Here is a 16,422-nt window from a genome sequence, read left to right on the forward strand (position 1 = left end):
TTGCCATCTTTTGCTTTTTGGTGTTAGATGTTCTTAGAGTCTCTGGCTAGAGCTTGTCCTGTCCCTGCCGCTCTGCGGCTCCCCTGGGAGTCCTGAGGCTTGTGGCTCCCGGCTGGCTGCTCAGGTCTCAGAACCTCACCCGAGAGAAAATGGTGGATGCCACCTGGGTTTCTGGCTTAATGCGCTCTCTGGCGGTAGGCCCTCCACTTGCAGGGAAGGGGCAGAGGAGGACGCTGAACCTCCTCTGTCACTCGGAAGCTGAGAGGATCGTGTCCCTGCCGCCCTGTGGCTCCCCTGGGAGTTGTGGGGCTTGAGAGAAAATGGCGAATCCCGCCCGGGTCTCTGGCTTAAGGCGCCTCCGGGCTGGCTGCTCCAGTCTCAGAACCTCACCCGAGAGAAAATGGTGGATGCCGCCTGGGTCTCTGGCTTAATGTGCTCTCTGGAGGTAGACCCTCCACTTGCAGGGAAGGGGCAGAGGAGGACGCTGAACCTCCTCTGTCACTCGGAAGCTGAGAGGATCGTGTCCCTCCAGAAAAATCATTCTTTATAGAAATGGACAGGCTTGAGTACCTTAAACCTGCCGTGTAGCCCAGGCTGGCCTTGCACCTCTGGTCTTCCTGCCTCTTGAGAGAGGCACCCTAACTTATCAGCTGACTCTAAATTCCAGTGCCACAGATCACTTAAATTGGGTAACTTTCACAACCTGTGGAAAAATCAAATATCTTCTGTTTGACAAAGTTGGTGCAAATGAGGATTCTGTTGCTCTGTAATGTCAACTTAAATCAAATCTCTATGGTTCTTGAGTGACTATAAATAAAATAGAGTGCACATCAATGTTAAATAATGAAGTTAAATAATCATAGTTAAGTAATGTTGTTTCTTGCAGCTGTGCTTTCTTTTAATTCCATTGCTTCACTCTTAACTAGGCCTGTAGCCATTTCTTGTCTTGGCCACCTATGACTTACATTTTGATAACTAGTTTCTTAGCAACTGTTTTTTTAATATTTTTAAAGGATTTATTTATATGAGTACACTGTAGCTGTATTTAGACACATAAGAAGATGGCATTGGATCCCATTAGATGGTTGTGAGCCACCATGTGGTTGCTGGGAATTGAACTCAGGACCTCTGGAAGGGCAGTTAGTGCTTTTAACCACTGAGCCACTCTCCAGCCCCAACTCTTTATGTTTTTATTTACAAATTTGAGCCTCAAGCTAAGAATGAAGTTATTAGTTAGAATACATTTTAGACCAAGAAATATGGTTCTTCCTAGACAGGCATCAAGCAGCACCACTGAGCAGGATACCCACATATGCAGTGCATTCTCCATACTTCTCTTTGGCTCTGCTCTGCTAGGAGCTGCTCTATTAAGTCAATGAAAGGTGGTCAACATCCTAGTCAATTATATGTAGGCAAGGTGTAACTAATAATGAGTACAATTTGATATGTCACACTTATAAAGATAGATAAGACATATCTGTGGTTCTGTCCCTAAATATAGTGTATTCTTGTTATACAGCAAAACAATTTAAAAACATACTTTACAGAAGTCTAAAGAGTTTTCAGTACCGTGGGTATCCATAGAAGGCTCATGCCCTTGGGATAACTATTGACTAAACCATACTAATTTGTTCTACATTATACTCTACCCTGACCGTGCTAATTACAATAATAAAACTTGAAAGTTAAGTGGTTCCTACTTCCCCTGAGTACATGCTAGAGGTTAAAAAAAAAAAAAAAAACCCTGAATTCCATGAATAAACACGAGAAATGGTTCAGTGGATAAAAACACTTAACTATTATTTCCAAGGACCACAATTCCATTCTCAGCATCCATGTTAGGCTGCTTATAACTATAAACTCCAGCTCCAGGGGACCCAATACCTCTTCTGCACCACCACCACCTGCAAACATTGACATACATACACATGTCATATATTTAAGAATAGTATTACTAAAAGATCAATCAGTACTCCTGGCCATGCTTGATGCTGCAGGGAACAAACTCCTAGATCAGATTTTCTACCCAGTGTAACACAAAGTTGGCACCAAGAATAGAACACAGATAGGCAATACCAAGATACTGAATCAATATTTCAAAGACTATATTCCAAAGTCAGACACTTTGTAATACCAAATGGACCTAATGAGCAAATTTTACTTTTGTTTCTTGATTTTTCACTAGTTCTCACAGAATAACAGCTAGTTATATTTGGGCAAGCTGAACTAAATACTATGAGTGTTGTGTTCCTCTATATTCCTTCTAATTCAGCACAAATACTCTTTGAGAAACTATAGTGTAGCTTCCAAGCAGCAGCAGGTTGTAACTTCAAGCTCAGATGGTACTTTCTGACAGCCCTCCATACTACATGGAAGTTACTCCTACCCAGTGGGACAGGGAAGGAGCAAGAAACAGAAAGGTAGGGAATACAGCTGCAGGGTTGGCAAGGTACAGCAGTGTACACTCAACACACATGTATAAAACCTTGAAAATAAATTAAGATTTCATAAAGAAAAACTGTGGTATAGCTCAGTAGTAAAGCATCCTCTACTTGTGAATGAGACCCTGGAGTTGACCCCCACCCCCACCCCAGCAATAAAGAAAGGGGTAGAGAGGAAAAGTTTTGTCTCGTGACTGGTTTTATGAACAGAATACGTAACTATATGCATTTCTAGACTAGGTCATAAAAAGGTATTATCTATCTGGTCCTCCTGAAGCATGCACTATATAAGAAATCCAACTACCCAGTTGACCATGCTGCATGCACTCTAGACAACAGTCTAGCCTTCCAACAACATCCTGCCATGGCATCAGACCTGTGGAAGAAGTTATCATTTCCATACTAGACCAAGCACCAGCTACACATCATTGAGCACCAGGAACAAAAGAATCATCCACCTTAGTGCTTGCAAAATCCTAAGTAGCAGGACTTACCCAGCATCTGAACAGTGCCTGATTTACTCTAGTTAACTTAAGGTGTTTTGTTATGTAGTGATACTGAGACATAAAATAGTAATATACCCTGTATGTGGGTATAGAGGAGATCAGAATGGTAGAAAATAACATATTCACTGGCTTGGTCTGCAAAACCAAGGAGAACAACAGCCAAATATGACATAATATATCTCTACTGAGTTACTTTACTGAATGTGGCAACATATTTATTTGCACTGGCTAGTTGGAATCTATTTTTACCAGAATGTAATTAGCTAGAACAAATTTATAACCAGGACCATGTCAGAAACATTCATTTAGTGTCAAATCTCAATTTGGTGCAATAAATCCACTGGTAAAGAAAAAGGATTTCAGTCCCATATGTGGATCCCAAGCTAAGAGAAGTGTAAAGAATCAGTCTTGGAAGGAGCATGGAACTCCTCCACTTTCTGGAAAGCCAGAAAACTGACACATTAGGAGATTTAAGAAAGAAGGTGCCGCCACAGCTGTAAGTACACAGACAAAACAAGTGGAGACAAAATGGATGGATCTGATTCCTAGCCTTGAACTGTATATTCCTGGCACTGCAGAGGTGATTTAAGAACAACTCTAGGGCATATGTATTTCCTCTCTCGCTGTGGGCTTCTAGTTACACTAAAAATAAAATATGAAGGGCTTTATGTGCTCACTGCTGCCTCTTGTTGCCCTTACGTAAACAAAACAGGCAAAATGTAATAGGACCTCAAATTAATGAACCTGTTACTACATCAAAGAATTCTGGAACTGTGCTGAGATGACAGGTAAGGGCACTGCTGTCAGCACTGATGGCCTGGGTTTGAGCTCTGGAAAAAACCTGGTTGAGGAAAGCAGCAATTCCCACAGGCTGTCCTCTTATTTCCTCACATGTACACACCAAATTAATTAACTAATCAATGTGGGAGAAATAATTTTTTAAAACAATTATAATTTAGAGCTTTCACGACAGCTTGTCAGATAGAGGAGTGTGCCACCAAGCTTCATTACAGGAGCCCACACAGTGGTGGGTGAGAACAGACTTCCTGCAGGTTGTCCTCACACCTTCATACACTTAACATGATGACACATGCACATACACACATACACACACACACAGACACACACGTAAATGTTTTTTAAAAATTGTTAAACTTTTTTTTCAAATCTACATCTTAGTTGCACTGATATAATCACAAATAAGGACTAAAAAAGGGAAATTAATCTTAATCTTATTCCTGTGTTGAGAATTTCCATTTGTAAAAGGTTTGCAGTGGAGAGATGAAGTCATGGAATCAGAACCATCCTAAAACATCAACCAGGAAATACATTACAAAACAACAACAAAATCGCCTTTGTTTGTGTTTCATCAAAGCTGATTAAAGTGCATCCAATCAGAAGACCTGACTGCCACAGAATCACTCGAGCTGTAAATGCCACCAGCTCCAATTGCTGTGAGCTCAGGCACTCTGTCACTTTGTCTCCGTGATGTGCTTTATTGTAAATTCAAATCTAGCTCAGCATCAAAACATTGGTAGGACTTTTTTCTTTGACAAATTCAAACTGGCAAAAATGGCTAACAAATAAATAATCCTGACTCCCAAAGATAATGAAATAAGAATATTACACAATCACGGCTCTGAAATAGGTCCCTTTCCTGGAGCTACCTACAGTCGTCTTCAACTATCTAAGGCCTTACTACTGCTGAAAAACTGCCTTCACATTCACAAAGAACTGCTTCTAAAGGTATACACACCAAGTCTATATGGTATGGACTCTGGCTCACTGGACAGAGTGTACATGTCTTGTTTAACTTGAGGGACTGATAGAGAATCTGCAACAGGAGTGAGTTGCTGTGTCCTTTGAATGTAGAGCAGAGTTCCTCCTCAGTGGGAAACACCCACAATGCAGCAAGGAACAGAGAAGCTAGGACTACTGGAAAGGTGACTGCCACATTTGCATTGGGTAGAGATGTAGTGCACAAGCCCTCTGGCATGCTACAGCGTCTTCCTGGTGCACTGTAACACTTAAATAGGAGGAAATGGCAAGGTGAGTCACTGAACTTTCAAGTTACAATTTTCAAAAGTTTCTATGCTAGAAAGGCTTTTGTGTCTTATTGCCACAATGCTCATCTGGTTAACAAGCAAGTTGCAGGATTACATTATAAGATGAGTATGTCTTATGTGTGAAAGGAATGTATGAGTGAACTCTAGATTCTTAGAGTGGGGAATCAAAGAGGAACCTGAGATTCTTAAAGCCAAAGCTATCTGACCCCGCCCCCAACCCATGACAGGGCTGACACAAATGGCCTCTTCAGGCCTCTGAGATTGGGCTTCCCTGTTTGAAAGTATTATCCACATTATCCACACAGCAATGGCATGGGTGGCTTTCTTATGAGAGAATTCTTCTCATAATTCAACTCCGTCATCCCTCATCTCCATAACTAATTAGGTCGCAGCATTCCTGGGGGAAGGAGCATAAACAAGTTTGAGGCATAGGCTAATAATTTATACACAAAAGTAAACTTTATTCCTTTGTATAAGTAGAACGAGAAATATGTGTGAAATGGATTCTTAATGTCACATTAAGAAAATCAGAATGAGCCAACATTCCTTGTATGACTCACTTATGAGAGAACTAGAATTTGATGGTTAGCTCATATACATGGAAGGGGCTTGTTATCCCTGTGGGCTGACTGAAACATGGGTGCTATGATACCCATGTTTAATGGCACAAGATAGAGGTATGGACCAGAAGCCTCAAGAAAATCAGAATGAGGAAGCTGACCTTATGCATACACAATCCTGCTATCACTCGATTCCCAGGAAGGTCCAGGGGAAGCTTCTGTCACCAAGGCATCGCTGTCATTTCCTGAGTGTTAGTACAGGGCATCAGGTATCCTGACACTCACACAGCCTACCATACCAAGTCACTTTCCTGCTGTTCTCTTACTTGCCCTTTGCTTTCTCTGATTCTCTTACTTGCCCTTTGCTTTCTCTGGGGGCACTTAGTACAGGTTACTTACTTATCTGTTTGGTGTTTATTTATTTAGGTTTTTTTTTTTAAATCATTTGTTTCACTGTCTCTTTCACTAGATCGCACAAGGATGCCTCCTATTTGTTCATCACTGTGTCTCAAGTGCTTATCACAGAACCAAGTACACAGGCATTCAGTAAGAGAGATTCAAAGTATAACCAAAGAAACACGGTTTGTCTGTCGCTGTCAATATGTGGTCCTAGTCCTTCTACTCTTCTGGAACTAACAAACTCATAAAAACATTATCCTCCCAGAAAGAAGATTCACATGTCAAATAAAACTTGTCATAGGATTAAGAGTATGGCTCAATGGGTAAAGTATTTGCCTAGCATGTACTAAGGTCTGGGTTCAGTTCCTAAACCACATTCACTGGTTGTGATATCAAACAGTAATCCTAGCATTCAGGAGACAGTGACAAGAGGAGCACACTTAACTATCCTGGGAGCACTAGGCCAGCTTGAAATATATGAAGTGTTATCTCAAAAATTATTTCTAAATTCTCTGCAATGTATGTTTATTTTAACAGCTTATGGTCTGTTACTATAACTTCTATTTAAGTGCTATTTTACTCAAAAAAAAAAAAACCCAAAATATTCTTATTAATAAGGTCAAATTAGATGAATGTCTTTTCTTCAATGAAAATACTTGAACAGAATCAAATTTGGCCAGAAATTCATGTCACCTCAAATTGTAAGTTAACCAAAATTTCCAGTATCATCAACTTGTATCTCCAGACTCACTCAAACTCTACACAACTGGCATCCTCCCTAACACTGCCCTAAGGTAACTTTCCTTGCTATCAAGGAAATGGAATTCACTCCTATCTGCATTTCAAAATTCAAAATTATATTTAATCAAAGCCTCCATTTTCTAACTATGAACCTTTATTTGTAACAACTACAGTTGCTTTCATTAATACTAAATTTCTACACATCCCACTCTTCTGCAAGTGATTAATACATAGCTACTAAGTACTGAAGAATGAGCAGGACCAAGACCCAAGCACTAGGTCACACTCCGTCCCTCACTGTGGCCACCTCAGGCTCACTGGTGTCATGTCTCCATTCAAATTTATATCTCAGCAAAAACTGCAAACCATTCCAAGTCTTGATCCTTTGGAACTACATTTACATACTTGAAATCTTAAACATGAAAATGGCAAAATATCTATTGAATTCATACATTAAATGTTCAGTTTGTAAAGATTTGTACTCATAGTAAGGTCAAAAATAATTTGTTTTTTGAGCTGCACATGCTTAATATCAAGAGTGTCCAACTATCTGCATCCCAGAGCTAAGGCTGTCCCATAGACCTATGGATCCAAATCCTGCCAAGAGAAAGCTGGTCTCCCAGGAGTGCTCTCACTCCTAAGCCCAGAGGTGAGATCACCACTTTCACTCCAATAACTGTCCAAAGAAGGACCTGCCTTCTTTGGCACATGAACAGGGGAGCAGGTACAGACAGGATCCCTCCAGTCTCCATCTGCACCCTGGAACTAAGGCTGTCCCACAACTCTCTGTACCCAAATCCTGCCCAGGAGAGAGCTGGACTCCCTAGGAGAGGTGACACACCTAAGATTACAGGCCCACAAGAGGGACAAGCTCCAGTCAGAGACAGCAGGACCAACTAACACCAGAGGTAACCAGATGGCAAGAGGAAAGCACAAGAACCTAAGCAACAGAAACCAACTCTACTTGGCATCATCAGAACACAATTCTCCCACCACAGTAAGGTCTGGATAGCCCAACACACTAGAAAAGTAAGATTCAGATTTAAAATCACATCTCATGATGGTGACAGAGGATTTTAAGATGGACAAAAATAACTCATTTAAAGAAATACAGGAGAACACAGGTAAACAGCTTGAAGCCTTTAGAGAGGAAACAGAAAAATCCCTTAAAGAATTACAGGAAAACACAACCAAACAGGTGAAGGAATTGAACACAACCATCCAGGATCTAAAAATGGAAATAGAAACAATAAAGAAACCACAAAGAGAGTCAACCCTGGAGATAAAAAACCTAGGAAAGAGATTCAGGAGGCATAGATCCAAGTATCACCAACAGAATATAAGAGATAGAAGAGAGAAAAACATTGACAGAGCAGTCAAAGAAAATGCAAAATTCAAAAAGATCCTAACACAAAACATTCAGGAAATCCAGGATACAATGAGAAGACAAAACCTAAGGATAATAGGTATAAAAGAGAGTGGAGATTCCAAACTTAAGGGGCCAATAAATATCTTCAACAAAATTATAGAAGAAAACTTCCCTAACCTAAAGAAAGAGATGCCCATGAACATACAAGAATTCCAAATAGACTGGACTAGAAAAGTATTTCCTCCCATCACATGATAATCAAGACACCGAGTGCACAAAACAAAGAAAGACCATTAAAAGCAGTAAGAGGAAAAGGTCAAATAACATATAAAGACCCATCAGAATTAAACCAGACTCTAAAAGCCAGAAGACTAAAATCCAAAGACTCTAAAAGCCAGAAGATCCTGGGCAAATCTCATACAGACTCTAAGTGAGCACAAATGCTAGCCCAGGCTACTAAACCCAGCAAAACCCTCAATTACCATAGATGGAAAAACCAAGATATTCCATGACAAAATGAAATTTACACAGTATCTTTCCACAAATCCAGGCCTACAAAGGATAATAGATGGAAAACTCCAACACAAGGAGGGAAACTACACCCTAGAAAAAGCAAGAAAGTAAGCTTGTTTCAACAAACCCAAAAGAAGATAGCCACACAAACATAATTCCATCTCTAACAACAAAAATAATATGAAGCAACAATCACTTTTCCTTAATATCTCTTCTCCAATAAAATGGACTCAATTCCCCAATAAAAAGACACAGACTAACAGACTGGATACATAAACAGGACCCAGCATTTTACTGCATACAGGAAACACACCTCAGTGACAATGACAGACACCACCTCAGAGTAAAAGTCTGGAAAACAATTTTCCAAGCAAATGGTCCCAAGAAATAAGCTGGAGTAGCCATTCCAATATCAAATAAAATTGATTTTCAACCAAAAATTATCAAAAAAAAGATAAGGAAAGACACTTTATACTCATCAAAAGAAAAATCTATCAAGATGAATTCTCAATTCTGAACACCTATGCTCCAAATGCAAGGGCACCCACATTCATAAAAGAAACTTTACTAAAGCTCAAAGCACACATTAATAGTGGGAGACTTCAACACCCCACTCTCTGCAGTGGACAGATCATGGAAACAGAAATTAAACAGAGACACAGTAAAAGTACTAGAAGTTATGAACAAAATGGATTTAACAGATATCTACTGAACATTTCATCTTAAACCAAAAGAATATACCTTCTTCTCAGCACCTCATGGTACCTTCTCCAAAATTGGCCATATAATTGTTCACAAAAAAGGACTTAACAGATACAAGAAAATTGAAATAATCCCATGCATCCTATCAGATCACTATAGACTAAGGCTGGTTGGTACTCAATAACAACAAAAACAACAGAAAGCCCACATACAAATGAAAGCTGAACAATTCAATGATAACTTGGTGAAGGAAGAAGAAAGAAATTAAAGTCTTTTTAGAATTTAATGAAAATGAAGGTACAACATACCTAAACTGAGGGGACACAATGAAAACAATGCTAAGAGGAAAACTAATAGCTCTGAGTGCCTCCAAAAAGAAATTGGAGACAGCATACATTAGCACCTTGACATCTGAAAGCTCTAGAACAAAAAGAAGCAAATACACCCAAGAGGAGTAGAAGCAGGAAATAATCATCCAAGTAAAAACAAAAAGAACTATACAAAGAATCAACAAAACTAGGAGCTGGTTCTTTGAGAAATTCAACGATAGACAAACCCTTAGCCAGACTAACCAGAGGGCATAGAGACAGTATACAAATTAACAAAATCAGAAATGAAAAGGGAGATATAACAACAGAAAATGGGAAAATTCAAAAAATCATCAGATCCTACTTCAAAAGCCTATACTCAACAAAATTGGAAAAATATGGATGAAATAGACAATTTTTTAGACAAATACCAGGTACCAAAGTTAAATCAGGATCAGATAAACAATCTAGACAATCCTATAACCCCTAAATAGAAGCAGTCATTAAAAGTTTCCCAACCAAAAAAAGCCCAGGACCAGATGGGTTTAGTGTAGAATTCTATCAGACCTTCAAAGAAGACATAATACCAATACACTTCAAACTATTCCACAAAATAGAAACAGAAGGAACACTACCCAATTCATTCTATGAAGCCACAATTACGCTCATACCTAAACCACACAAAGACCCAACAAAGAAAGAGAACTTCAGACTAATTTTCCTTATGAATATCAATGCAAAAATACTAAATAAAACTCTTGCAAACCAAACCTAAGAACACATCAAAACGATCATCCACCATGATCAAGTAGGCTTCGTCCCAGGGATGCAGGGATGGTTCAATATGCAGAAATCCATCAACGTAATCCACTAATAAACAAACTCAAAGAGAAAAACCATATGATCATTTCATTAGATGCTGAAAAAGCATTTGATGAAATTCAACATCCCTTCATGATAAAAGTCTTAGAAAGATCAGGAATTGAAGGCCCATACCTAAACATAGTAAAAACAGTGTACCAGCAAACCAGTAGCCAACATCAAACTAAATGGAGAGAAACCTGAAGCAATCCCACTAAACTAAAGGAACTAGACAAGGCTGCCCACTCTCTCTTTACCTATTCAATACAGTACTTAAAGTTCTAGCCAGAACAATTAGACAACAAAAGGAGATCAAATGGATACAAATTGGAAAGGAAGAAGTCAAATTATCACTATTTGCAGATGATATGACAGTATACTTAAGTGACCCCAAAAGTTCCACCAGAGAACTCCTAAACCTGATATAAACAACTTCAGCAAAGTAGCTGGATACAAAATTAACTCCAACAAATCAGTATCTGTCTTAGTCAGGGTTTCTATTCCTGCACAAACATCATGACCAAGAAGCAAGTTGGGGAGGAAAGGGTTTATTGAGCTTACTTCCACATTGCTGTTATCACCAAAGGAAGTCAGGACTGGAACTCAGCAGGTCAGGAAGCAGGAGCTGAGGCAGAGGTCATGGAGAGATGTTCCTTACTGGCTTGCTTCCCCTGGCTTGCTCAGCCTGCTCTCTTATAGAACCCAAGACTTCTAGCCCAGGGATGGTACCACCCACAGGGGCAATTGAGAAAATGCCCCACAGCTGGGTCTCATGGAGGCACTTCCCCAACTGAAACTCCCTTCTCTGTGATAACTCCAGCCTATGTCAAGTTGACACAAAACCAGCCAGTACAGTATCCTTCCTCTACTCAAAGGATAAACAAGCTGAGAAAGAAATTAGGGAAATGACACTCTTCACAATAGCCACAAATAATATAAGATACCTTGGTGCGACTCTATCCAAGCAATTGAAAGATCTGTATGACAAGAACTTCAAGTCTCTGAAGAAAGAAATCAAAGAAGATCTCAGAAGATGAAAAGATCTCCCATGCTCATGGATTGGCAGGATTAATATAGTAAAAATGGCCATCTTGTTGAAAGCAATCTACAGATTCAATGCAATCTCCATCAAAATTACAACTCAATTCTTCATAGAGTTAGAAAGAGCAATTTGCAAATTCATTTTGGAATAACAAAAAAAACCAATAGTTTTTGGATAGCAAAAACTATTCTCAACAATAAAAGAATATCTGGGGGAATCACCATCCCTGACATCAAGCCACATTACAGAGCAATAGTGATAAAAAACAGCATGGTATTGGTACAGGCAGGTAGATCAATGGAACAGAATTGAAAACCAGAAATGAACCCACACACCTATGGTCACTTGATCTTTGACAAAGGAGCTAAAATCATCCAGTGGAAAAAGGACAGTATTTTCAACAAATGGTGCTGGTTCAACTAGAGGTCAGCATGTAGAAGAATGCAAATTGATCCATTCTTATCTCCTTATACAAAGTTCAAGTCCAAGTGGATCATGGACCTCCACATAAAACCAGATACACTGAAACTAATAGAGGGGAAGTGGGGAAGAGCCCTGAACACATGGGCATAGGGAAAACTTTCCTGAACAGAATACCAATGGCTTATGCTCTAAGATCAACAATCAACAAATGAGACCTCATAACATTGCAAAGCTTCTGTAAGGCAAAGGACACTGTCAATAGGACAAAACAGCAACCAACAGATTGGTAAAGGTCTTTACCAATCCTACATCTGATAGAGGGCTAATGTACAATGTATACAAAAAACTCAAGAAGCTAGACTCCAGAGAATCAAATAACCCTATTAAAAAATGGGGTACAGAGCTAAACAAAGAATTCTCAACTGAGGAATACTGACTGGCAGAAAAGTAAGTGAAAAAATGTTCAACATCCTTAGTCATCAGGGAAATGCAAATCAAAACAACCCTGAGATTCCACCTCACACCAGTCAGAATGGCTAAGAGGAAACTCAGGTGACAGCAGATGCTGGAGAGGTTGTAGAGAAAGAAGAACACTCCTCCATTGCTGGTGGGATTGTAAGCTGGTACAACCACTCTGGAAATCAGTTTGGTGGTTCCTCAGAAAACTGGACATGGTATTATCTGAGGACTCAGCTATATCATCCCTGGGCATATACTCAGAAGATGTTCCAACATGTAACAAGGACACATGCTCCACTATGTTCATAGCAGCCTTATTTATAATAGCCAGAAGCTGGAAACAACCCAGATGTCCCTCAACAGAGGAATGGATATAGAAAATGTATATTTATACAATGGAGCACTACACAGCTATTAAAAATGATGAATTCATGAAATTCTTAGGCAAATGGATAGAACTAGAAAATATCATCCTGAGTAAGGTAATCCAGTCACAAAAGAACACACATGGTATGCACTCACTGTTAAGTGGATATTAGCCCAGAAGCTTGGAATACCCAAGATACAATTCACAGACCACATGAAACTCAAGAAGGAAGACCAAAGTGTGAATGCTTCAGTCCTTCTTAGAAGGAAGAACAAAATACTCAGGGAGGAAATACAGAGACAAAGTGCAGAGAGTGAAGGAAAGGCCATCCAGAGACCACCCCACCTGGGGATCCATCCCACATGCAGACACCAAACCCAGACACTATTGCAGATGACAAGAAGTGCTTGCTGACAGGAGTCTGATATAGCTGTCTCCTGAGAGACTCTGCCACAGCCTGAAGTACAGAGGCAGATGCTTGCAGCCAACCGTTGGACTGAGCAAGGTGTCCCCAATGGAGGAGTTAAAGAAAGGACTTAAGGATCAGAAGGGGCTTGCAACCACATAGGAAGAACAATATCAACCAACCAGAGCTCCCAGGGACTAAGCCACCAACTAAAGAGTACACATAGAGGGGCTCATGGCTTCAGCTGCATATGTAGCAGAAATATCCTAGACTATTAGCAATGTAAATTTTTAAAAAAATTAATAAATTTTTTAAAAAAACAAGTAAAAAAACCCCACACAATATGGTATGATACAACTGGAAACCAAATTTCAGTATTTTATACTTAATCTCAGGTATGACAACTGGAAAGCAACTTCTGAAAGAACTTATTTTTTTCAGAGCCAGCAACAGTTTTTAAAGAAATGACCCTCCCTTTCACAATACCTCATCATTACAAAACATGAACCTAGCAGAAGTTCAGAGACATACACGACTCTTAGCCAGCGAGCCACACAAGCATCATACATCATCTCAAGAAGTGTGCTGATGATAGAGCACATACTAATGCATACCAAGGAAATGAACAGCGCTGACTTTCTCTCTGCTTGGTTAAGGTGAAGTCTGCACAACAGCAGAATGCTGGCATGTCAGGATTCAGGCACAGACCTGAGGAGAGCTAACTAAAGGAAAGACTGCTGGTTCCCGTCCCAGTGGACCTATCTCATCATCAGGAATGTAGAAACACTGAAATTCAAAATATTCCAGGGTATTTTAAAGGAAAAAAAATTATTTTAGGAAACCACACTAAAATAGTCAATTTAACTCTTATTTGAACTAAATGTGTCACTAAAAGGCATCTTAATTAAATCACAATAGTTCTAAAATAATTCTATGAAACTTTTTCTTAGAGTTATAAAAATATCTAAATTTTGAAAAAAAATCATAATCTTAGCATTCAGGATGCTGACATAGTAGGATCCCAATTTCAAAGCCAATATGCTTTGTGACAAGTTCAAGGCTGAATATAATAAGGTTGTCTCAAAATTTTTTTTTTATTTTATATTAGAAATTTAAGATGTACCATTAGCAGTATGAATGTAGTTTCAGCATTTACTTAACACCAAAGGAGTGTGCCACTGGGCACTGCTTAAAACACGACTTAAGAGTAGTTATTTTGGTGATCTGAGTTTAAAATGTAAAAACTTACTGATGTTGTTGGAAACCTGATTCAGTTTATCCTGGGACCTGCTGATCAGGACAATCTTCATTCCACGCTTTGCTAACTGAAAACAATGAGAAATCTGAATTATATCTCTGAAGCTTACTCTAAAACATAAATTAGATGAACTCCCATTTTAAGAAAAACCTCACCAGGTGATAATGCAATCTCTCTCATTCATACACACACACACACACACACACACACACACACACACATATATACATATATATAGATAGGCATATATATATGTATATATACATAAAATCTAAAATGAACAGCTTTTAAGAGATTGCCCACAACCTTAAGTGTCCAACCAAGCATTTAAATCTCAAACCACTTTGGAAGGACGGTGGCTTCTACTTTTTATTGTAGGCCTATCTACAATGGTATAAACTTTTGAACATTGTTATACATCTAAGACTTCTGTAATTTCAAGTTTAGGATTAAATAGTTGTCATAGGCTAGATATACAGAACATATATCAGTGGGCCAAAAAAGAAAACTATGGTTAAAACATTAATAGTTCCTACATCAATCTTAAAATTTGCATTTGGGACTTGTGGTGAATCTTCACTGTCGACTGGAAAACACACTTTCATATGTGTCTATGAGAATGACTCTAGCAAAGTTTAACTAAGGAGAGAAGGCTCACACTAAACATGAGCTTCATCCCATGGGGTCCTGGGACTACTGTTAAAAAGCTGAGCACAAGTACAGCTATTTTAACTAGATATGAGATAATCGGCTGCCTCAAGGCCAGGCAGCCATAATTTCTCTCCCACTGAACTGGAAGCCAAACTAAGCCTGCCATGGGTGGCTTCTGACACAGTACTAAGTAACACGGGCATTAAAATTAAAGGGCAACCAAAATAAAGTACATTAACCATTGTTAATAAATAAATTAATAAAGAATTTCTTTCTTTTTTTTTTTTTGAGACAGGGTTTCTCTGTATAGCCCTGGCTGTCCTGGAGCTCACTTTGTAGACTAGGCTGGCCTTGAACTCAGAAATCCGCCTGCCTCTGCCTCCCAAGTGCTGGGATTAAAGGCATGCGCCACCAAGCCCGGCAATAAAGAATTTCTTGAAGAGAATCTTCTACATACATATATACACAATACTATGTAATGTTGCAGAGTGAAAAATATTCACAGCAATGTGTTCTTGTCATAGATACACACAAATAAAGAGGTAGAGAGAAACATTAATAGGCTTAACGCTTTGTACCAAACGACCAGACAATTTACAAATGAACAACACTCTGGATGATGTGAAGTAGAAGTGATTGAGTAAACTAATTCCCAGTTATAAATCCTAAAGTCAGCTTTTATTAAGTAACAAGTAATATTGCAAATGAGGCTGTGGGAGATCATTTTTTATAAAAATAACAAGGCCTGGTAATTTGCTAAATTAATCTGCTATAGAAACACTAAAGAACCCATTAGCCTATACTGATACTTTAAGAAAAAAAAAAGAAACACATTAACAAAGGAGGAAGGGCAAGCAAATTTCTTATTTATAGAAAACACCAACCAAGCATGGGAGTTCAGGGCTGTAATTCTAGAGGAAGGACTTCCATGAGCTTGAGGTAAGCCTGAGCTACATACATGTCTTAGATATAGTCTAGCTTAGGATACAGAGGAAGAGATAAATTAGAAAAACACTACTTAAATTATGGTAAAGCAATTCAGGCAAAATCGCCAGTGGGTGTAAAAAAACATTAGACTAAAAAATTGGCTAGAAAATGGGGTATATATAGTCCCCAAATATCATGTCACATACCCCTATTACTTTTATAATGAAGAATTTTGTTAAACAACATCTTAACAAATTGTTTGCCTTTACATCATCAGTAATGGAGCATATGGTGATTTTTGCCCCTTGATAGGATGAGGTCAGGAGAATTAATATCACTTTTATTACCATTTCTGTTAAAAATGTTTACCCTGAATCTAATTTTGAGACAAATTCAATTTTGTGTGCAAAACAACTGACTTGC

General features: G+C 38.9%; 1 protein-coding gene across 1 annotated transcript in view; it reads right to left on the bottom strand.

The window, feature by feature from the left end:
• Window positions 1-16,422, bottom strand: part of Hsd17b12 (hydroxysteroid 17-beta dehydrogenase 12) — a 138,040-nt gene that overhangs the window by 77,796 nt on the left and 43,822 nt on the right. Inside the window, exon 3 of the mRNA XM_031371118.1 lies at window positions 14,413-14,488. Within this exon, the coding sequence (XP_031226978.1) occupies window positions 14,413-14,488 (76 nt within the window). The remainder of the gene's footprint in view (window positions 1-14,412; window positions 14,489-16,422) is intronic.

Source organism: Mastomys coucha, unplaced genomic scaffold (assembly GCF_008632895.1).
Source record: "Mastomys coucha isolate ucsf_1 unplaced genomic scaffold, UCSF_Mcou_1 pScaffold15, whole genome shotgun sequence".
Classification (NCBI taxonomy): domain Eukaryota; kingdom Metazoa; phylum Chordata; class Mammalia; order Rodentia; family Muridae; genus Mastomys; species Mastomys coucha.